The sequence below is a fragment of the Diadema antillarum genome, unplaced genomic scaffold, assembly GCF_040938485.1.
Source record: "Diadema antillarum isolate AM-2024a unplaced genomic scaffold, OU_Dant_1.0 scf00000001, whole genome shotgun sequence".
NCBI classification, from domain to species: domain Eukaryota; kingdom Metazoa; phylum Echinodermata; class Echinoidea; order Diadematoida; family Diadematidae; genus Diadema; species Diadema antillarum.
Window position 1 is genome coordinate 4130273 of NW_027270890.1, and position 25721 is coordinate 4155993.

A 25721-nucleotide genomic window follows, 5' to 3' on the forward strand; every position below is an offset into this window, starting at 1 on the left:
TTGTAAATAATAATGAGAAATTGTGAAGGTACAAGAAACCCTTGCTACGGCAAGGCTTTCTTTTTCCCATGGGGGATGGTGTCACAAATGTACACACTAGTAGTTATGTACATATGTATGATGTACTGTATGCATGGCTGTTTTAATGTGTATGTACACAGGTTGACCAGATTCATGGAGAACATTCTACATGGTATAGATATAGTACATACAGGCTGACCAGATCAGTGGAGAATTTTCTAGGTGGTATACAATGTAGATATACAGTACATGCATGTAACAGGAAATACATTATAGCTCACTCAATCCAGAATGATTTCACCCATTCCAGAATGTTCTGGGAAGTGCTAACATATTTGGCTGAGTGAGGCACTGTCCCTGTAGCCCAATGTGATTGGTAGTTATTCTTGGTAATGATGTTTTGTACATAGATAGGCAGTGAGTCATCCAGGTTTCCTGGAACTTGGACTGGCTAGTAGGTTGGAGAGAGTTATAGAATGTGCTAGAAGGGGGTGAATGGATAGTATATAAGCCAGAGAAATTCTGCAGTAGGCAGAGTACCCAACACCTCTGCTCTGAGAGTTACGTCACTTCTGACTTTGAAGCGACTTGTTATAGTCAGTCCTGTGTTACCTGCTGACCTGTTATGTTTGTGGAGATACTTGGCCTGGGAGACATTTTGCCTGCAGAGAATTAATGTGCCTTCATTGGACTCCATATTTTAATGTCAATGGACATTGCTATACGGCAAAGCTGTGACGGGCTGGATTCCTAGCTGGACAATATAAAGTGAATCATTATTCAACGCATCGACTGGACGTGGTCGTTGGATTCTGCACATTTCGCTGTGAACATTCTACCGTGGATCTATTGTGGACGTATATCCTGGATTTTTACCCCGGATTTATACCGAGGATCATCACAACCGGCGCGTTTGGATTTACGTCGGAGGAATCATTCATCGGTGCATCGCGGATCATTCATTTGTGCATCGAGCATCGTATTTGGGACATTTCCAGGGATATTGCGTGTAATGTGTACGTAAGTGATTCCATTACTGACTTATATTTGTTTCTCGTGATCATTGTACTGATGTGAAACCGATTACCAGTCTGTACCCACAATATCACTGTTAATAAACCGCCTGAACATCAGTTGATTGTTTCTTTTGTGCGATCATTCTCAGAGTGATTTTGGTCGTAACAATAATTACAATCTATTTTAAATCATATGACTTCATATCAAACCTGAATCATTACCCTACATGAAGAGTTACATTCACTGTGGAAAGGATGATAGTTCACATTTTCAATTAAAAGATATGAACAATAAACTCACAATCTCATCTAGTTACTCTTTGCTAGTCTTGAAGACAGTTTGATTTAGATACTAAAACTGAACATATTCTACCTGGATTCCTTTTTAGCACAACTTTCAATATAAAGCTACAAATTAAAAAAATTTTAAAAAAAATTAATGTTCAAACTAATAATTCAGCTAGTGTAAGGGAACCTAACTTACTGCAGCTTAAGAGGGGTAAGAATAGCTTGAAGGGTTTGATGCTACCAAGTTTCAACTTACCACGTACAGGTGACTGCTACATGTAGTTCTGTAGAAATTTCACCCCAAAGGCTACAGGAAGTCACAGAATCATATTTCTTTGTACAGTATGGCACTAGGATACTTACACAAACAAAACATGTAGGCATACACATTTATTATGGACCTAAGCTTTGGTTCTGTCATTTATTGAAATTAATTTGCTTCAATATTTCTGGATTTACCTTTGTAGCTCGTTCCATGTTTTGAATTGTATCTTGACGATTCAGATATCACTTTGTCTAGCAATATATATTATATTTGGTGGTTGTGAAATGAGAGTAATATACAAATCTGAAATCACACTCAAAACATGTACTTTTATGTGGTAAATCTTCAATTTTCAATAGTATTGATAACAAAGTGAAGACAAGAACCCATAATTACATAAAAACAGTCACGGATGTAAACTAAAACTGGAGTTCAGAGATACATATACATATGGTCAATAAACTAGTTTTCACTCCAGCTAACATTGACGAACTTTCACCACAGTCACGATTCTAAAGCACGGTCACATAGCACAGGTCATACATCACAGCAGCACACTACCATGCTTGCCGTTCTCATCAAATGCAAATTACTCCCAGAATGGGAGAGAAGAATTAGTATGCGACGAAAGACTTCATCTCGGACGTACAGAGGCCGATGGTGAGGATGATGTCACATCTTGTTTGGCTTGCCTGAGGCGGCACTACGTCTCTTTCGTCCTCTGCTTTCTTAGACTCTACCGACAAAAGGGGATGTGCGTGCATGGCCATGTACAACTTACTATGACACAGCTCTTGCATTCTTCAACACTGTCATGAACTTTAGCCATTATATTGCATAAGATGTCTATGGTATCTTCAAGTAGCAAACTTCATAGGTTCAAAGAAAGTTTATGCTTTCAACCATGGTTTGACCTGGTACTGCATGTAGTTGACTAAAGTAGACCCTATTCTAACGTCAAGGCACTGAGCACTATACATTATACTTCATCATTTTTTATCTATTTTTTTTTTGGGGGGGGGGGGGGAAGATAAACAGATATTATGCATCATTCAGTATGGAATGTACACGTATTTACAGAATTCTTCACTGAAATTGTGATTTAAAAATATGCATATAATTAGTTAATAAATTCTAAAATCAACTTCTACACTCAGTTTATTGAATTCATCAAAGTGAAATGCAGAGCATCTCTTTAGTATGTTATACAAATTGTAGGCAAATCAGGAACATCTGTAGCTATTTGAGATTATAACTGCTTGAGGTACTAAATATGACAATGTTCTCAATTATTGTAAAAGTGGATATTTTTGCGCGACTAATTTTTCGCGCTTGGGCAGGTAAGAAGGGTTTCGCATGTTTTTAATTCCGCGGAACCAAGACACCAAGTACAGGAACATACAGCAAGCAAAAATATTTGCATGCTTTTATTTTCGTGCTAGTGTCTGGTTGCGCGAAATGCATGAAATTTCAACACCCCTAAAATTTCCCCTTTTACAGTATTGGCCAGATCTGAGGAAAGATGTCTGGAAGTTAAGACTATGAGGTGTTTTGGTTGAAGCTAAAGTCAGAAGGACAGTAGGATGGAGTGAATGCTGTGTAGAGAAGGCCTCAGTGTGGTAGGGGGACCATGGCTAGAGGCACTCCAGATTTCACTGCGTCACAGCAAGAGGCATCTTAGCACACTCCTAAAATAGAGGGCACTCTAACCACACGCTACCCCCAGGTCACTTCACAAATAGAATAATGACCTCAACATGCCCTATTCACATATTAATCAGGTCTACGACTATAGCTGCACAAAGCACACTGCCCTGTTCATACGCAGTGACCCACTGCTGACGGGCAGACTGACTTTAATTAAGTGGCTTGTTTACACTGCCTTGAAACTCAGGCTGGGAAAAAAAATCTTTAGGACCTCCATTCAAACTTGATTTATTCCAGACAAAAATAGGCTGTATCATCATGCTTTCACTGTTCAAATGAGCATTAAAACAATTTCACTTTTAATTCATTCACAGATGATTAAGTTGATATTGCAGTGACCATTGATTGCCGAGTACATCAACATTAATGTCACTTTATATCTACACCCGTAATGTAATGCATCATTGATATAGCTTTTAAATCAACTGAATATATTTAAGGCCCTCTGCAGCTCTTTTTCAATCTTCCATAAAGACTAATAGTAAACAATAATTTGAACTATGAAACTATATGAAAATAAGTCAAATTCTAGAAATTTGGGTATACCAGCACTTTGTATTCAAATCTTGGTTCAAATATTCTGAACACAGAGCCTGTATGCACTCACTGTTCGAAGACATCACTATCTGAAAATGCATGTACTCACTTCTGAACACTGAACAAGCTAGAGGGAAAAGATTCATCTTACATACTTGTTATTTCACAACCCAGAGCAGGTCAGACTGAGTGTGAGGGAGATGAGATGAAAATTGCTACTGTCTTCTAGCAAGCGATCAAGCCAATCCGTGTGAGATGAAAAAGGTAATATGTCTCAGATCATTTTCTATAGGAGTGAGACTGCACAGAGCCACTGATGTTTGATTTTGTGGTTTGATTGAAAACGAGAAAATTGTCGCTTTATATCACACTACCTTTCAGATGAATTCAAACTTGACAAGGATTGTTATTATAAATGTTCCTTTGCTTTTCTTCTTAAATCCTTAAATCAAAGCATTCTTACCATTTATATGAGAAACATTAAGACCATTACTCACAATGATCGTACAGCACAGGATGACAATGATTCAAATACAGCTAGAGATATAAACAACTGTACAATGCAACTATCAATCCTGCTTCTAGCTTGTAACACTCATAGCACAAGAAGCTGAAGTTAGAATTTGAAGGGGTATGTTTTCATTTAATTGTGTGATCAATGTAGGAACTAAAATCTTCCTTTTCAAAACATTCACACAGTTTTCAGCCATTCAAATTCTAGTAGCTGTGATGTTCCTTTTGTCGTGATACAGAATCTATGATATTTTATTTCCTGCATAATTTGAATGTGATGCAAACACTTCCTGCTATATTCTTTTCTAATATATTGAAAGAAAAAAAGATTGGAAGAAACGAGACAAGACACAACAATCAAGAGCCAAGGGGAGATTACTGAAAGAGAACAGAACGTCACTAATTCTTTCTCATAAATATTCATCATGAAAGGGATGAGATCTGATGTCTTCCTAAAATCATCTTTACTATAAAAGGAAAGGGAATCATGTACATCAGTGTTCTCTGTCTACACAGGAATTGTGAGGATGGAAACATGAGACCATGTCTGTTTGGAAATTTTGGCTCAAATATTGTGATCGATATTTGCCTACTGGTACTATGCATACAGACATGAGAAGATCGAGTTACAACGGCTTTAAGTCAGCAAGAAATGGCTCCTAGACTGAAACATATTTCCAAACTCTCTTTCACAGGTGAAATCTGATCCTAGAATGGTCGTACCAAAATGGTCCAAATGAGGAGATTTTCACCATGCCTTGCAGAGATGGGATAGGTTAGACCTGACAAGGTTTCTGGTTCACATGTACCCAATGCACTAACAGCCTTGAATTTTTCTTGAGACTCTGGGTGAAATCTTGCTGGAAGGAGTTTGAGGGGCTAGATTTTTCCCTCTTTTCGATTGTAAATTTATTACAAAGTAGGAAGTAGTAAACACTCTTACAGAGATGCAAATCATGTCTTTATCATTTGGCCCTGCCTAGATCAAGTTTACAATGACCACTCAGGGCAGAAGTATTAAAGATCCAGTTTACCTTTGGGAGCAGTGATTTCAAAAATATTAAAAATAACACATTTGATGCATGTGTAGGTCTGTCATATCACAAAACATCCTACCATATAAAATTTTTGCAAAAAAAAGTCTGAAATATAAGGAGATATCAGTGTTTTTTCTCAATAAACCGTAACTGTAGATGGTTTAGTATGGAAACCTTTTTATTATAACTATTGTTCACATTTTGTGTATTTAACAATACTTAACATCGATTATACGGATTCAAATTTTTACAGTGGTTGTTTCCATCCCTAACTCACATTTTAGAACTAAAGGACTAATGCTGGGTTTTTGTTTCATCTGCAAATGGTAAACAATGCCTTTAACCTCTGTGCATGAAATCACCCATGTTGTCTGCGGGAAAACACTTTGAGAGATCAACATTTACCTTTGATTTTCAATCAAACCCTGGTAGGCATCCCAGGTTGGTGGTCTTTTTATCAACAAAATTTAGATACCCATACATTGTAAATATCCATCGTCTCACAGTGATGCAAAAGCAACTAATGAATGTGTGCGTGTGTGTGTGTGTGTGTACATGCACACATTGTGTGTGTGTCTCTGTGTGTGCATGCAGGGAGTTGTGTGGGGAGGTGTTTGTTTTTGTTGTTACTTTTTTATCTAATCTTTCATCTTGATATGATGGATATTAAACAATTCTTTGAATTATGCATTTAATTTTGGTGTAGCCACATAGGCATGGAATATCTGCCTTACTTTTTGTTGTGAATATCCAAATTAGAAAACAGGCTCATTTACTTTTGTATCATTGTATTATGTACATGTATGAAATCAACAAAAATCTATGGGAAAAAAAAAAAGTATACTGTTCATATTTGTCTGAGTGTCAGTGTTGTCTGTCTGTCTCTCAATCTGTCTGTTTGTTTGTCTGTTTATTTGTCCATCTATGTCTTGCTGTCTCTCTGTTTGTATGTCTGTCTGTCTGTACCAGTGTCTGTACCAGTGTCTGTTTCCCCCATACCCCCCTGAGATCACAAGCTGTATCCTACAAACAGTGCATTCCTCCCCGTAGTGTGGTGGCTCCATAGAGACAGTGATTCAATATCTACAGAAGATGTCTCTCAACACGCAGTCGCTAGCTGCCATAATCCCTTCAGCTTTGTCTAAATAAACCTTGTCTCTCACAAGGAGGGAGGGGGCTACCTTCCACGTTCCCCCCCCCCCCAAATTAATCCGTTCCATACGGGAACCCGGCGGCCTGCGTATAAAGTCTATGGGCATTTTAGAATTCAGTATGGAACATGTTAAGGAGGGGAAAAATTGTGCCCACATATCTTCCTATGGATTATACCAAGAAGTCTTTTCTCTCCCTCAATTATTGATAAGTCAGGTGGATCTACATGTCTCTTGAGGGATTCTATCATTTCACAGACTTGCAGCATATTTACTTCTTTCTTTTTCTCTTGATGTCCAAACTTACCTCCTTCTGATGCTATATTCGTCATATTTCTCTGAAAACTTAATTTGTTCTCATACAGAACTAACCTCCCACGCATACAGCACACATATACATTCTGATCGGAACCAGTCTGTAAAACCTCCTTCTCTTTTTCTTCCTATTCCAGTCCCTGACATATAACGCTGCATTACGTGCTTCCCTGAAAATATCCTCCCCCGTACTATCATTCAGTCTTATTGGTTTCTAAGGCCTACCCTTTCTCAATTAACCAGAATTCAGTCCCATCATGATTACTATTGACTTTCTCTTCAGTTTAAATCACTAAGATTGTAAAAAGTCAACTCAACATGAATAATCTGATTTTCCGTCTGTCTTCAATTTCATTTCTCCCTCACTACACACTAACATACACAAACATATTAACATGCACATACACTACACCCACACCCACACAAACACACACAACACAGAAAAATACACTACACCCACACACACCCACACACACACACACAACACAAAAAATACACTTCACACACACACACACACACACACACACACAACACAAAAAATACACTACACCCACCCACACACACACACACACACACACACACACACAACACAAAAAATACACTTCACCCACACAAACACACACACTCACACAAAAAAACACAAAAAATACACAACATACACACACATACACAAATACATGTATACACACAAGAACATAAACACACATATATAAACAATGAATCTATTTCTCTCTCGCTCTCTCTCTCTTTTCTCCCCATTCCAGTTCTCATGCATATTCATATAAACCTCCTTCTGGACATACACCTCTGTACATGTATGTATCCATCTGGTTTACACAGCTTTCGCCTCCCTAGGCAACCAAATTAGCATGAAATTGTGTGGACCCACGCTAAAATTCAGCCATGAGTCATCCCACCATCTCTGAGTCAGTGGAGAGTTCAATTATTCAGCGAGCCCTGTGTACTTGACGATGCAGGACTGACGCTATTCACATTCAGGGCAAAATGGGGCGTCTGGTTTCGTAGCAGCGGCAGCGAGCGGCCAGAAAAAGAGAGTCGTTTAGATGGAATTGACTCTGCCGCGGCGCCGTACACGAGACTGTCAGTGCCGTGCCCGTCAATGTACATCACGCCCTTCACGAATGCACTTACGTGTTAGAATTTATGCATTCCGGCAGAAGAGGGGGAAGAGTTAAAGACTGTTTCTCTATTATTACTATTGCTGCAAGCTTTCTGGGTGACCTTTAGTGGCTGAGGACCAGGGTACATGTCTCCAATATCGGAGTAAATGCTGAATATATTGGCTGACAAAATATCACATACTAGTAGATATATGTCTCTCTGGGAGTTTGTTTGTACAAAGGGCAAACCCTTTACTTCATTCCTTCTTGGCGCTAGGAAGAGAAAAACACCTTCATGGCATCAACTATCACATCCCAATCTCATTTGGGAGCCAGAATGTTTCCAAATACACATTAATGTGATGATGTTTCAATTCTTCATATTTTTGGTATTTCAAAACTAAATTCACATGTAATATAAAGCAGAAAATGCATTAAATGATTTATACAAGAGGAAGGCAAAGTTTCAAATCTCGCCTTACCGTTCTGCAATACTTGAGAATCTCCGCCGGGCTAGATGTGAATTCGGCCGATGTGTCTGTCACCCACTGTCCAGAGACCATGTCCGCGTACTTACTGAAGTAGCCTTGCAAGAGCGCCACCCGGAGTTCAACTCTCGAAGAGGAGGGGTCGTAGGATCCTGCAGCCAAAGCCTGAATGAAAACAAAGAAAGATATTCATTGGTTATTCAGGACAACAGCATTTTTCTCAGACTTATTAAGACTCTTAAGGAGATTTTTAACTATTTGTTATCCACATATACTGTATGTTACATATTCATTTTAACATTCCAAACTCTGACAAAACAGCACACCAATGTCAGGAATACATCCACACTACACCAAAATTCTTCTCTAAAAAATAAGTAAAATGTGATGAATGCTTTAATACTCCTGTTGTACTCTTCAAGAAACAGACATAGAGTGCTGAATAAAAACATCAAACCTGTCCAAATATAATGTATTTCAAATGCAATGCCTCACCTCTTCAGAGAAAGTTTTATGTATTTTATTTGTCAACTTGTCCTCGGGCAAATAATGCCTGTTAATGTTTTCTAACTACCTATAGTGTTCGCTTTACGTTCTTAAATCCTTGTTGAAAAGAAGCTCCTCAAAGAAAACTAAAAGAAGAAGTTCTGATGATGATTGGAATAGGAACTGAAATCAACCAAGTCATGATTTTGCTTTTTGTGTTATCATGATATCAGCAGACCCTATGCTACATGAAAGTCTTTCACCAAACCTCAACAGATGAACACAAGAGAGTCAACGTACCCAATTACACTGTACGCTCAGTTGCTCGAGTGCTCACTAAATACATGTCGGTAGAAATGTGTACCCGTGAAACCACATCACATAAATTCATTGTCACAATCCTATCCCATGAACTGGTCTGAATCTATGACCATTCTTAAGATGGAGAGAGAAAAAAAAGATATGTGGAAAATGACCTTGTCATTTTGACTATAAACATGATAAAAAATCATAAAATTACTTTGAAGATAGAATTTCACTTTCATGCAGTGAATTCTCTCACTTACTCTTACAATCAGAAATCAGAAATAAACATTGAAAAGCTCATGAATGCACAACACACTCGTAAAAGACTCAGTTAAAAATTTACACTGATATATTCTGGCAGCTAAAAAATCACAATGTCCACCAGATGCAAAGTGAAGAGTTTCTCTTACTCAAAGATTTGTGAGTCGTCAATTCAAATATTGTAGTAAACAGACACAAAATATCAACAGGATTGTCATCAGTAATATATGTAGTGCTACTCCAGACCCCACTCATTTTCACAGTGGTCAATATCAGTTGTCTGCTCCTGTCATTGTAAGCTATAATGACACGCACCGTGGGTTTGGTGGTCACTGTGCAGGTGATTCTATCGGGGCACCATTAACAGAAAATGAAAATTGCATTCCCTCTGTTGTCAAGGGTACAGGACAGACAAGCTTTTTATCTCAATTAAAATTAGTCTAAGCTCATCATACATTTTATCAATTCTCCTTCTCGGCATCATAGAGCTTCTAGTAATAGTCTTTTTAAAGACTTGGTTGGGATTATTGATGTTTATCACGATCATAAAGTAGCTGGAAAGTGCTCCCTTTCAGAGGTGTTTTCATGTGACAGAGCTATACAAAGGCAGAAATTGTGATAGGTCTTAGTTTAACTGACCTTAATCAAAAGTCATAAATTATGATAGACTTTGCTCGGCAGGGTCTGTTGCTCAAAGACTACTCTCCTCCACCACAGGGAGTTATTACGAATTCATTCCATTCTGCATGCATGACATGCGGCTCTTCATTAGCAATTCCAACTGACTCTATCCCCACATGACGTATAGCCTCTCTCTTCTTACAGACACACAATTTCACTTCCCAGATCAACCCCTCCCCATGTCAAGAAAAAGGGGGAAGAAAAGCTATTTTCGTGATTACAAATGAGGAGAAAGTCCCTCTTATCAGCAAAGGGTCCCATTAGTGGAATCATGCTTGGCACCACACGCCTTACCCCCAACCCCACCCCATCCCATCCCACCCCCTTCGTAGCTGTACACCACTACTAGGATACCATCACACAACCGTCAACTCAACAGTAATCCCTAAACCACTGCATGCACCAGTGTGAATTATTCACCACCGCACCATACTCAGGCCAACCTAACCCTTTTCAAGGAATGAGGGGGAGAAACCCCACGAAGAACGCCTCTACCATACATCGTTGAGGGGAAAAAACATTGCAATGCGAAGGGTTGCTATGGCAACAAGAAATTACTGCTCTCACCCACATATATATTTCATCGGCAGGGAGGATTAGTGAGGCTCAAGTGAATATAGATTGAGAGGGAAGCAAAGAGCCTGGGTGTCGTACTGCATCGGGGATCGTCATATCCTCGCTGCTGAAGTGGCCTTCTCTATTTACCAGCTCTTTTTATACCTTCTGCAAAGTAAGATATTTTCGCCGCATGAAATTTTTGACAATTGGAGCCATTGGCCTTTTTCGTGACATGAAATTTTCACAATTTGCCACTGCCATTCAAGACATATAGTGTACACAAAAACTTTCTCATACATTTTAATTTCATGAATTTTGGCTCTCGTGAAATTTGCGAAATTAATATTCACATGAACATTTCTGGTTTTACAGTTTTATCCATCTGTTTACATGGTTCTACATCCTTCTAGAAAAATCACGGGAATATCATCATCCCTGCTTTGGAAAGGAAATATTCAATTTCTAAGCAACCAACAAGAGATTGTAATCATTGTTTTATCTTATAAATCATTCATATTTCAACTCTGTGGACTTGGGGTTAAGGGATTGGCCACAAGGGTACAAGGCAAATTCAAAAGTCTGTTCAGTTCTCATTTTACTGTACTCCTAAGCCCTTTTTACACTTGTGTTTCTTAACCCCGTACTTTCTCTGACCCAGGACTATCGTTAGTCCCATACCAATTTTTTCAGCTTTTTACACTCGCCAATAAATCCCGTACTAAGCTCATGTCCTGGGCTAAGAAGAAAACTGACCTTTTTACACTCATATTTCTTAGTCCCGTACTTTCCAAACCACATGAATATTCATGACTACGCTGTGTACACGTACAAGTACACGCATGCACCGGCAGCACTTGATTACCTCGTTTCTGATTGGTCAGTGGGGGGTCAGACTTCATCTCCGTCGCTTAGCCCCGGATTATTTTTTCGTTCTGTTTACACTCGCTAGCTTGGCACCGCAATTGCGGGGTTAGCACCGCAATTGCGGTGCTAACCCTGCTATTTGCAGAGCCAGATAGTACGGGATTATCGGTGGGGCTAGCCCACTTTGGCAAAAACAAGTGTAAACAGAAAGTGGGCAAAGGAAAGTCCGGTACCAACAGTGGGGCTACGCCCCCCCCACCCCCCTTAGCCCCACCGTTGGTATGGGACTAAGCAAAAATTTGCAAGTGTAAAAAGCCCTCTAGTCTTGTTTTATCCAAAAACATACTCTTTCCTCTTCTTCATCAAGCACTGATATCTCTGCATTAATTACATGTACTTGTTTTAAAACAATAGATTCATGATGTCATTCCCAGGTACAGCATACAACAATAAAACAATACAGGAATGTTTGGCTCCATTCATTAGTCATAACACCTCTACATACATTATGTACTTGGTAAGTTCAAAGTTTGGGTTAGTCCTACAGGATCACCCTTCAAGACAACAAAGCCAACTTTGATTCTCTTAATGCAACATATTTCATGGTTTGGAGATTTTTCTAATTTTCACACTCACTGGACTTGGTTAAAATACAAATATATCTTTTGGGGAAATATCGAGATATTCCTAGAAATACCCTCAGCAAAATACTGAGAAAGTGGAATCCCCTGCAACTGACCTGATGCACAAAACAACTGTGCAGTTTTCATTCTTAGAGCACACACACCTTGATTTGACAACTCCAAGAAGCACATTTGTAGTACAAGCCTGGAGAGGGGGGACATTGGGATTTTTAGCCTTCTCTTAGCATTCATGATTAATCTACAGAGTTGTAACTTACAGATGACAGGTACCATAAGAATAAGAATCTTGATATCAATATACAACATGTCAGTCATGATAAGGCAATTCATATAGTAAAAGTTACAAGACTTATGTTTTAAGATACTCTTTCAAAGGCACTTCTTACTAGTTGCTACAGTTACAAGAATTATATATTCTTTCGAAGGCACCTCACACTAAATTTACAAGAATTTTGTTTAAAGATATTCTATAGAATGAACTCTGATGAATCTTTGGATCTCTCTTAAGGACTAGAAATATTTAGTAGTACAGCATCAATGTGGCACAAACGTACCCTGGTTTCTGTGGGTTTTTATAAAGAAGGACCTTATGGGTCACATGGCAGTAAGGATGGCAGAGTTGAAAGGGCCAAGACTTGCTGACCCATTCCAAACCGGTCAGTCATTGTACCATCCATTCATGCAAGAAATCACTGAAGTGGAAATGACTATATAATGCTAAGGTGAAGATAATTACCAAGGAAAAAATTGAGGCTTATGAGTGACACATCACTACATAGATATTTGTATAAAACCTTCGTAAGGTCAGCCACTGCAAATTGCTCTCTTGGAGCTACCCAGGAAAATGAATGCGGCAACACAAGACGACCAATCTAACTTGTCCAGGATTTCAATGAAATTAAAATCAACTCGGCTTCAGAGAGAGCAATCAATGATAATCATCCATTCTTAGTCTCCACTGGGAAGGATGTTACAAAATGAGATGTACGGATCAACAGAGGGCAGGCTTTAATAGAAGGAGAAGATCCTTTGTTTGACCTTCATCACGCCATCATAAAAATTGGTCTCGAAATCTCTAGAGAGAAAAATGGCTGAACTGCGTAATTGCATTCATGGAGTCTGGCGTGCCCAGACGACATTCAACACGGCACAAGGGGAGTACTGGTATTGATTAGAGGCAAATATTCTCACACAGTTCACAAGGATGTGTGCATGTGTACACTGTGTGTGAAGTGTTCGCTACATACATGACGTTCAAACATGTCATTTCAAGCTCTGTTTCTGTGCCTCAGCAAACTGGCGTAATATTCGTGTCTTGGGGAACGGGTGACCTTTTCTCCTTTCCGCCGATGTCTGCTACACACAGGAGGCTTGAAAGAAGAAGAGACTTTTGTAAAGCATCTATACAGATCATAAGCCCCAATAGTCCATGATCATCACCATTGCCATGGCAACTGTCTCCGCATTACACCACATCATAGAGGATCATGTATTTGACTCACCATCAGTGAGGCCGCAGCCAGTGAATCAGATGGCTGGCTGTATGGTGAAAGCCATCATAGAGGCAATGTCCTCCTTTGTCCATTACACAAATTTCTTACCATTCCATTTATACCACTATACCATTGCTGAACTCCATGCAGTTCTATTTCTTCAAGGTTGCCCACGATAAACCAGTAGAGATTACTACAATCTGAAGTATTAGTTCATGTTTACTAATCATTCCAAAGCTGTATTTTTTTTTTCAAGGTATCATTTTGTATATTTATCACTTCCCTAGATCAAAATCTAGCCTTCAATGCAAGGTCATTTACTGAGAATTGGTCTGAATTCCTTTAATTTCCAATTGATGCATCACACTAGTTTTTGACCACAAACTTGATGTTAAACAGGTGACACAAAATTTGCTCTGTGACTATTACTTTGGTCTTATTTTCTCCTTGAAGGACGTAGGGTTAGGGTTGTAATAGGGTTTCAGGTTTAGTTTGATGAGAGGATGAGGATAAGGGCTAGGGTTATGTGTGTGGGTGGAATTTATGTTTGGCTTTAAATGCAGATATTTCATGGGAGTACACTGTAACTGTCGCAGGAGCAAGTGTCATGAACCGTTACACACTAATCTTGATGTTCTACAAACTTGATGTTGCATCACATGTGTTGCAATTTACACATTTTATCTATAAACCATGTCATCTCTTTATGACCCCCACCCTCCCCCCACCACTACCCCTTGACATTTAACTGAAGAGGTATACCAAACCAATGATCTAGATTCATGTATGAATCACATCCAACAGTGTCCATCCACTCAAACACCATCACTTTACTACACCAGCATCTCTGCTCTCATCCACCACAAGTCTGGCTGCATTGCAACGTGATTGGACCTTGATGAGTAATGCGGTGTCGCTATGGAAACGAGTCATAGTCATGGTGACTAACAAAACACTCGGCTTCAACTTGCACTGAGAAATTCTCACTACTGAGTAATTCTGATTTATTCATTGCCATGATTGTTTAATGTGGATATTACCCACATTTTTGTAATTGCAATCAAACTGCTTTCCAGAGAAAGTTTAAGTCTGCCCTTGGGGGTAAAATATAAGTCATTTTGGGAGGCAGAGCAGGACTTTATGATGAAGTAGATGTTATTCTCATCTTCATTAATGAGAGAGATAGTAAAAACTGATGGCTCTGCACTATTTCCTGTGTACATGATTCGAATAAAGCGACTCAATGCCACCCAGCATTTCACCTTAAGTGCGACAGCATCGTATGGATGAATTATAACTCAGTATGCAAGGTTCTCTCTCTCTTCACTCACCTATTTATCATATTTTCCATGCCTCTCTCTCTTATTACTTCCTCTTGCCTCATTCCCTAAACTAACAGTCCGCCAGTGTCTATTATCTTATCCCTCTATCAGTCAACAGTCCATCTACCCAAAAATCTCCTTCATCTTTTTATCTCCCTCATTTAATTTCCTCCTCCCTCTCTCTCTCTCCCTCTCTCTTCTCTCCCTCTCTTCCACCCCTGATCTATCTCTTTCCCTCTCCCTCTCTCTCCAATCTACCCAAAACCCTTTCATCTGTATTCTCTATATCTCTCCCATTTCTGCCTCCCATCAGCTAATCCCTCCCATCTCCTTTCCGACACCTTCAGACGCAGATGTAGATCCACAAGTTCTGAGGCTAGATTTTGCATTAAATATAAGTTCCCCATCCCTGCCACAGTATGGCATGTCCATTTTTTTTTTTCATTTTTGGCATTTCCTCCTTCCATCCCATCCAATATCTTTGGTCTGATTCCTCCTGCCAGCATCGATTAGCAAATACCGACTACCAACCTCCATTAAGGTGGAGTGCCTAATGGCAATCCCTAAACACACGAGGCCACCAGACAGGGACAATCTGCTTGCTCTTCACAGAGCAGTTGATACCATAAAGAATCACAGATGACTTCCGACATAGACTCCTCTCATGAACAAGGCAAGACTGCCTCCGATCAGAGAGCTGCACCCTTTGCCTACCAGCCCCTCCTTTGCCTACCAGCCACACCCTTTCCTACCACCCTTCTCAGTGATGCTGGTGTGGATTTACGACACTCTGAGAGCTGTAGCGAGCAAGCAACATGAATCCATCCCATACACTGGTAACAAAGAATGCCACTTTACTACCCCATCAGGCATAATCATCTAAATCACTGGAAATATCTTTATTAGCATTTTGTATAAAAATGGACAAGGACATACAAAACAGAAATTTGTGGAGGACTCCAGATGAATTTCAGACTTTAACATTTGAACAAAATGAATTTGTTTGAATACAGATATTATCGGTACAGAGTTTCAGAATTTATAAGCTGCGTTCAGACGAAGGCAGTTTTGGTCGGAGTAACTTAGGAGGAAGGGTCGCAGGAAGCTTGGCCGCAGGAAGGTCGGAGGAAAGATTGGAGAAGTGCCCGTCTGAACAAGGTCGTGGTAACTTCCTCCGGTCGTTTTTTCAGGAGTATCTCGCTACCACGACTAGCCGGTTCCGAGTAAATTGCCCATGCGGACAAGCCCTCGGAGTATCTGTGCCCTTATATACCTTACGACCTAGGTAAAACTTCCGGGGTCAAATCGCAATGTTGACATTTTGCGAGTATGCATGTGCATGCAGTACAATTCTAACCTAGCCGATCACGACGAAGAAGCTAGTGCTCAGAAATTCTCATCAAAAAGAATGGAGAAGGCAAATGCCACTGCTAAAAAATAATCATATGGCGACGTGCGCGGCGCTACCACTTCTGGAAGTTACACCGATCCTCCGTGGTGATCCCCATGAAGGCCACGGTAAATTGGTCAGAATTTCTCCCAACGACCGTCGTGTGGACACAGGGTCGTGGTAAGATAAGTATCAATTTGAATTTTAATTGCAGAGCAATAAAATTTTACTCCGACTAGAAATACGTCTGAACATGGCTATAGTGATTTGGATTAGGAATAAGAATGTTTTCAAAATCTGACAAATCACAATGACAAGGGATGATGACATGGCAGTATCACCAAAAGAATAAGAGTAAGGGCTCAAGGAAGCAGAACAAGAGAATGAAAAAGCATGAATGAATTCTACACAGGTGAACTTGTTACGCAAGTGGTCTTGTAATGTAATTACATCGGTACATTTCTGAAATATGTGAGGCTCCTATGTCATCATGCGTGTTCACTGTATAATTGTTTTGGGTTTTTCGGAGTATTGATTTCTCCAGTCAAGGACTACAATAAATTCCACAAATCTATACATGGAGCTGTACATCTCAGATCTATACATGGAGTTGATTTATGAACTACATGATGTGAAATTATGAAATCGTCTGGAATGTCCCTTTAAGATGCTGGAGTGTGGAGCACATAAAATATTTTTCCCACGTAGAGCACCTTCCACCAGGAGTTTGGTATTTCCATAGAGTGTTTAACTTCAATTCTTCCCTTTGATCTACCATCATGTCAACAAATCTTGGATGGTTGTCACGTTTAATGTCATTTACGCTCCATCTGGGGCAAATTGACTTAGCGGCATGCATTTCTGGAAATGATATTTGCAGAGTGGAAAAAAAAATGGGGTTTGGAGATTCAAGCTGTTTGCAAGCTTTACAGGTTTAGTGTGCAAATGTTCAGGTTACTTCTCTCAGATGATAGCTTCAAACCCATTAATATTGCTTCAGATATCATCACAAATTGCCTCGCAAAAAAGGTTGCTTCCGTTTCACAATGTCTTTCAGAGAACATCTGGCATTCAGGGAAAGTATGGAAATGTTATGCTGTAAGAACATGATTGATGAGTTATAGTGCTTTCTAGATGGCTATGAAGAAAAACATTCCATTAATGGTGATGGTATTTATCTTGCGTTATGTTGTATCTTGGTATTAAGACTGTCACAATATCAGATGTCACAAAAGCAAAATTATCACAGTTTTCATACTCAAGGAGTTAGTTTACAAAGGCATTTACCCTAAACTTTAACCCATTGAGGACAGACTGATTTTGCTACAACACGCATTTCCTATTATATACCAACCTGAGTATACTCGGGACTCGTCCTTAACGGGTTTAACGCTTGGTAAGGAGTAGGTTGTTTAATATTCATTTTTCATCCTTTTTCCAATTCTGGTTTAACAAGTGGAACTCAATATTTGTTTATTGGTTGTTTCTGCAGAAGACATTCCATTGGAAAACCTCATGAAACTATGATAAGTAAAGATCATGAACTGACAGACAGACAGACAGACAGACAGACAAACACACAGATAGACAGACATTGAGTGAATGCAAGAGGGAATATATTTTACAAATACTATTTTCCTGAATTTCTAATGAAATTATTTTCAAGAATCTAGTAATTAATAATGCTGCTCTCATCACCACCACGACAGACTAGGGGAGAGAGCAAGCCCACATTTCATTGAAGACAAAAGGCAATAGATGGCAAGATTTTGACAAGCAAAATATGACATGAGACGGATGAATGACAAATTGAGATTTGTAAAAGTGTTTATTTCAAGCGGTTACGGAAAGAGGAAGATAGGAATGTTCCAAGTGTTCATCTAATTGAGAGAGAGAGAGAGAGGGAGAGAACTCTAAACGTTCATATCAAGGAAACATTGAAGATGAGACATATAGAGAGACAGCAACCTCTGACATTAGGAAAGAAAATCTCCTGATATAATCAGATTAAATTCTTTCCCTCCCATGGCTGGTCCTCTCTACAGTCTCAGCCACATTACTCCACCATGTACAGGTGACGCAAGTCACTTAACAATCAAATGAGACTCACTACACCGAGTCAGACAAGCAATTTAGACTGCCAACACGGATCTAAACCCTATTTCCTTCCTCTGATCACTTTTCTTCTCCTTCTCAAGGAACAAGCTCACTACATCAGCATTTTTAATTTGATTTATTAATCTGCCCATCATATGACAAAATTTGATTAATATTTGAAAAACTGCAGATTTTCTGCAGTGTGAATTCAGGTAAGCCTTGTACTGTATTTGTAAATGGATTCACTAGGTATGGTTCGTCTCTCAGTGTCTGTATAGAGCTTTGCTATCTTTCTCTCTTTAATATCCTGGTTGGTTTTCATTCTAATTTCCTATTAACCACATCTCTTCCTCTCTCTCATTACTGATATATCTCTATCTACATCTATCTTTTCCATCCCTTTTCATTCCTGTCTTATCATATTTTTATTTAGATTGTTATCCATCTCTACATATCATATTTTTTTTTTTAAATCTATCTCTCACTCCGATAATGTATCCACCAATTCACCAGTTTATTTTGCTGATGTCTGAATCTCTCACTATCTCTATCAGCTTCTTATCAACCTTGAGTATCCTTTCAGGTATTCATGCTGTATGATATGTCTGAGTGCTTGTCAAATGAAAGTGCATTTGTCAGCCTTGGGTTGTATACATCCCTGGATGTCCATGATAAGGCTTTCTTCTCGCTATCATAACAAAGCCATTATCAAAATATTAAACAAAGGAAGATAACTTCTGGAGGAGGAAGTCTAAACCCCTCGTGAGATATATTCAATGACGAGAGAGTTAGTGAACCCTGGAGCTCTCATATGATGTACATGTATCATGTTTGTTGATTAGACATGGGAATCCATCTACAGTACTTATACATTATGTTTGCTGATTAGATAAGGAAAATTCTCTTTTACAATACACAAGTCATCAAAAAGTTACTGAAGATTCTTTCCACTGGGTAACAGGTCAATGACCTCTTCACTATTCATGCCCCACCCCCCAAAAAAAAGAGACACAAAACGGAAATATATAAATGAATAAAAATAAATAGATAACTAAAAAAAAAAAATTTAACTTCATTTCTAGATGTAGTTCACCTGGTACAGACACATGTTATACTCATGGTTTAAACATAATCTTATGAAAAAAATGTGGTAACATTTACAAAACTTTACTTAATTGTAACACTTTTGAACAGGTCTACTTCACCTTCTTTTATATCATGAAACAGTAAAACCCAGCCATCGATCAGATATTTTTAATTTTTATCTTACAGGGGTCGCATAGAGAAAAATATTACTTGCACCACTTGACAGAAGCTTACAAAGGAAAAATTCACTTAAAAAAAACACATTGATGTATCATAAAGCAAATAATTTGAATGAGTTTCAAATGTTATTAAATTTTAATTTCAAATATCAATTCAAATCTACTGCTGATGAAGCTATCTCATGGAAATGTTTTCTTAGTTAACCTATCATAATTCCTGTTCATATCATTCAGAAATATCCATCATCAAGCTCAGCTAACCTAAAATGGCATGAAAATGCAGAAGCCACAGTCTGTGAGGTCCATGTATGATTTCTCTTCATTCTCTGCACCACTTACAACGTAAAATCTCTGTTCTCTCTTTTCTTTATAAATAGCATCCTATCCTAAAGGATTTAAGAAAGCATGATAAAATTCTTTAATTGGTTTTCCTTTCAAACTTTCAGTTGATCTATTCATTCAAATCCTTCTTTCCATCTTCCTCCTATCCCTCCATCCCCCATCATACATGCTTGTTACACCATCTCTCCCTAATCACTATTCATTCCATTAGCCCTGATGAGTTTTCCATCCTCCGTTGACAAGGAACATGATGGTTTGTATACCGGAGTCAGAGAGGATGCGGTCCCAGTACGACACCTCTCGCCGTGGAAACCATTATTACATGATTTTGGAGATCAATACTTCATGGTCAAGGCTACATCTTTCCACGGTCAAACTATTCATGTCATCAGTTTGAATGAAAGATGATCTGTCTCTTCACTTCCTCTTGCAATTAAAGAATCTCCCCTTAACCCGTTGAGGAAAGGCTGATTTGCTACAACATGTATTTCCCATAGACACCTGCCCGAGTATATTTGGGGCCAGTCTTCAGTGCGTTAAAGGTAATTTTGTTTTCATAGTATGCATATTACAATGGTCGGTTTTGCACATATTCCAAATTTTGCAACACATTTTCACCTGCATTTTAATTTCGTAAATTTTGCTGGAGTCAAGATTCGCAAAAGTAAAATGCATGTGAAAGTTCTTGTCTACACTATTTGCATTGAATGCCAGTGGCAATTTGTGAAAATTTCATGGCACAAAAAAGGCAGTCGGCTCCAATTCGCAAAGATTGCAAGCCACAAATATTTCTGGTTATTACAGTACATGATTAACTGGTTGTATGTGTTCCCTTTTAGAAAGTGCTATTTACTCTACAAAGTTCACTTGCATCAACAGTCATGACATACACTATAGAGCAAAGAATTTTTCCATTTAAAGCAGTTTTCCTCTTATCACACTTGTGCACACTATTTGTCTTTGAATTTTACCGCCCTTCAAGATTTGCTTCTAATGTCATGCATTTTATAACACCTTGATCACCATCAAGTTCACAAGAGTGGAGAAATCCCTGCACACTTGTTACCGTGACTACATGTCTTCATTGGTTTTCATGTCGTTGTAAGATCACCGTGGCAGTCAAGGAGGGGCTTTGAGCAGGTGCATCACAGCATGACGGAATATAGATTGCTTCATTTACAGTCAAACTTTGATGCTGCTTTTAAGTCATCAGGCAGCCAGGAGAAGAAGGTCGCACTTAATCATTTTGACCTAACACTAAAAGGGGTTCAGAGGAATAGGAACATGTCAGCCAATCACTGGTATTTTCTACATGTAGACATGCACGCTAGTAGGCAGGAGTTTAGACAATATCAAAAGGTTCCAAGAATCACTGTTATTTGACATGTTTATACCTGTAACAGTCAGAAACGTGTGTTTGGGTTTCAAATGCTTTTTAATCTTTCCTAATATTTCTTCTCAGATCTTTTCAGATTTCCTCCTGCCCATTTCCCAAGAACTACAGGCATGATTTCAATAGAACACTTTGAGCTTATTAAGAACAGCCTGCACCATAAGCCTTGAGGCATTCATGTTTAAAGCAGACATTTTGTCCTAAATGGCCCTCCACAGCTGAGCCTTTCCTGAAGCAATCTAATGTTTCAATTTACTCAGGATAAAATCCCCACATCAAATGTCAGGGATCATGGAAGCAGGCAACGCCAGTCCAATCTGCTTAAGTTTTCTGGGGGCCACAACTCAAGACAGATCCCAGGGACGGAGAAGGAAGAGATCTAGACAGACAAACAGACAGACATACAGACACATCGCAGACAGACAGACAGGTAAGATGGGGATAGATTGCGGGAACCTTTAGGGGGGAAAGCATTTATTTGCATGTAAGAAGGAATTAAGGGTAGCACAGCCAGAGTCCTTACCACATTTCATAAGACAATATTAGCAGGGAGAGAAGGATTGTTGCCGATGGCAACCATCTCACAAAGTCTGCAGATGGTTTCCTGAGCCTCCCCCCTCCCCCCTCCCCCCCCTCCCCCCCCCCCCAGCTCAATTCACGCCCCTCGTTGGTTCAATCTCGTATGATGATGGAGATCCTCCATGTTAGCACCACACGTCACACACCAGACCTTTCCTTCCTCACACATTACAAGTCATAAATAATCATAGAATATTCATCTCTTCTGATTACATCAACAATTCCATCTGACTCAAAGTCCAATGTCTGTGACAGATTAACAACCAACCAGATGTAAACGAAATGCATTCTGAATTTCATACCCTGGGTGGGGGGGGGGGGGGGGGAGAAAAAAGAAGGTCAAATGCAAAAATTCAACCATAACATCTCAATCAAGCTGTGAATGCCACAATGTATCTGAACATATTGTCTGCGAGTAATTTCTTTTTTTTTCACATCATGTTCATGAAGTCATAAACTGACGGAGGTCAAATAGAAGTGCCCATAGTCCCATCCCTTCATATTCATGTGAGAACTGGAACTCTATATTCATGCACAGCATTCCTCATGATTTGGTCTCATCTGTCCACTCCCTCCACATCCCCAGCCAGGGCACATCCCTCTCGATGACTGGACTCCACGAGACAAGATGCATTGTGGGAAGGGAGAGTCACAACAGAGATGAGACAAGCAATATGAGATAGATAGAGAGATAAAGATAGATAGAGAGAGAGAGAGAGAGATAGAGAGAGAGATAGATAGAAGGAGAGATGGAGAGAGAGAGGAAAGAGAGGAGGGCATCAGTCCATTACCCAAGAGCTCTTTACACACCTTTCTCTTGGCTCATGGCTACTGCTAGTCTTCAATCAAAGAGCTAACAAACATTCTTTTGGGGTAGGTGCTTCTTCTTTTTTTCAATCTCAAAGTGCCCAATAGAAAAAATGTGTTTTACAGATGGTGGAAACAGAGAGTTGATGAATTTTCAGTGTTCTGCCACTACACACATTCCCAACCTCACATTTTTATTCTAAATTTCTAACATTATCTTCAAACCTACTGAAGATTTATAACTGAAAAAAAAGTGCAAGCTGAAGTGATGAGCTCACATCCGACTACCACTGAGCCAGGAGACAACCAAATCACCGAGGGAGTACCTCCATCTCTCAAGATTCAAAGACATCCCTTCTCTCGCCATGAACAGCTTGGAGAAAAAGCATTCTAGGACTGGTTTATAATTACAACGAGCCACAGCATTCATTTCATGGCCAGACGGAATGAACCAGCAAACACACTCAACAGCATCATGCATCACAAAATACAAGGAGGCTACTAGAGGCTGAGTGAGACCGGGAAAAGGAAAGTTCATGAATATTCGAGTACAGAGAAATCACATGAATATTCATGTAGGCCCCATCACAATGAAATATGGTCCAGAAGACATTGCTTCTAAAGATGGATCAATATATCTCCTGCTCACTTGAGTACTGCCAATCCCTGAACCCGTTGAGGATGAGTCCCAAGTATACTTGGGCAAGTGTCTATGGGAAATGCATGTTATAGCAAAATCAGCCCGTCCTCAACGAGTTAATTGTGATTGCTATTTTTCTTTGCCAGATAGATGAACAAGAGCAGAACCCAGTTCGGACGATGACAAGAATGAATTCTGTTGCATTCTACATTTGGTGATATCAGGTGAAAGGTTGTGGTCAATACGTCTTAATCATGCAAATAATATGCAACCCTCTTTAAGACTGGGGCATCTTCTCCACAAATAATGTAATACAGTAACAGAGACCAGAGGTATGACACCTCATCAAAAGGGGATTGCTTCAGTCTGAATGCACCAGACTAGGCCCCTTCCCAGCATGCAATGGCCCCTCATTGATTATTCTCGTCAGGTATTCACCATTACTCATCACTCCCCGCTTCTCACCTGCATGCGGACATGAAGGAAAAGCGAGGGGCCCTCACAGGTAAGGGGGGAAACTGGCGACATTCGGATTACTTTCCTCGTCGGCTCAAGGACCAAACGGGAAAAAATGTGGCATTTTTCATACATTCCTCTTCTAAAATGAATCTTCAGCTCTCAGACGTCAATAGAAGTGTGATATTCCATTTGACATCAAAGAAGTATTCATTGTGGTTTTCAGTTCCATCATTCAATTAAAAAACAAATATCAAACTGCAGCACACTGCATTTTATGACAAGATCAAGAATTGCTTTGGAAAGAAATGCACGACACTTACAGACGTGATATGCTTGAAATTTTATACGTCAACAGTGGAATAAAATTATGCTGATATTTTACTGACTGGCCAATAGTTCCCAAACTATTGTAAGTATGATTTTAAAAGATGATATAAAATGACCTTAGCATGAGACTATGTTCATTTGATTTCATACAAACCAATGGTAGCTCCATGAAGTCAGACTTGAAGAAATGGCGTGATTAAATGAAAGCAATCCTCACCATAGTTCTACAATCCATGCCTTGGAGCGATCTTAGTATGCAAGGTAACAGACAAGACAGCTTGGCCAATTTACGCCTCACTTATCTTGTCTCCTTTCATCAGCTAAATGTTTTTCTCAATTGTCACGATACCATTAGTTTACAGCAAACAGCTCTAATCCCCTGGTACTCTTACTTCCTTCAAGCTTGAAAAAAATCTTCCTGTCAAAACGTTTGTCTGAAGGACTTAAATAGATCCCTATGGCAATATACCTCTCAGACTAATCCACCTGACAAGGCTATCACTTTCTTATATCACACACTATAAAGCAAATCACAAAGTCTTTTCTTGCCTATTACAATCTATCACACCTTTATTTGCGTCAAAATAAATATCCACACCAATAATATAACATTTCAAAACAAATACAAGTAACCTCTAAGATGATTAAGATTATCTTAATCATACCACTAATCCCCCCCCAAAAAAAAAAACAACAACAACAACAGAAGAATAGAGGGTAAGCCAGATGGTTGGCTAACTGTGCCCAGTCCAACATATAATCACATTTTATAAGATATAATGCCAACAATACCCTCATCAATGAGGAGCATCAAATCACAAAATGAACTGCTACCAAGAGATCCATAATATTTCATATTGACCACTCTTCTGTGTAAGTATGTAAAAAAAAAAACACCAATATTTGCCCCTTGACAGTCACTTTCTCCAGTCTAATCACATTACCCATATACTGCCAAATGATATCACATTTCATGCACTATAACTACACATCCTTATTGATTCAATGCACTATCTTCAGTAGATCTTAAACTCATAATAGGTCTGGAAATGATGAGAAAAAGATCGGGACTAGATGACATAACTGATCTCCCTCCAAAATACAAAATTTGAAACACACCCTGGTAATCCATATTTTTACATACTATATCTTTGTCCACCTATCACATTATATCTTTCAAGGCTATCATAGTAAGGTGCATAAAAACTACAGAGTGCATTATTATGTGATATCATTTTATCCCAATAAAACTGTGCATCTCTGGTTCTGGTTATTGCAGACTGGTAAGAGTGGTGGGATACCATTTTAAGCTACATGTACACTATCAAAAAACTCTCACTGTATCCCC

The 25721-nt window shown here is 39.1% G+C and overlaps 1 protein-coding gene across 1 annotated transcript in view; it reads right to left on the reverse strand.

The window, feature by feature from the left end:
* The window catches only part of LOC139723174 (amyloid-beta precursor-like protein), a 105991-nt gene that overhangs the window by 31603 nt on the left and 48667 nt on the right, over nt 1-25721 (reverse strand). The window contains exon 2 of the mRNA XM_071634468.1: nt 8454-8624. Within this exon, the coding sequence (XP_071490569.1) occupies nt 8454-8624 (171 nt within the window). The remainder of the gene's footprint in view (nt 1-8453; nt 8625-25721) is intronic.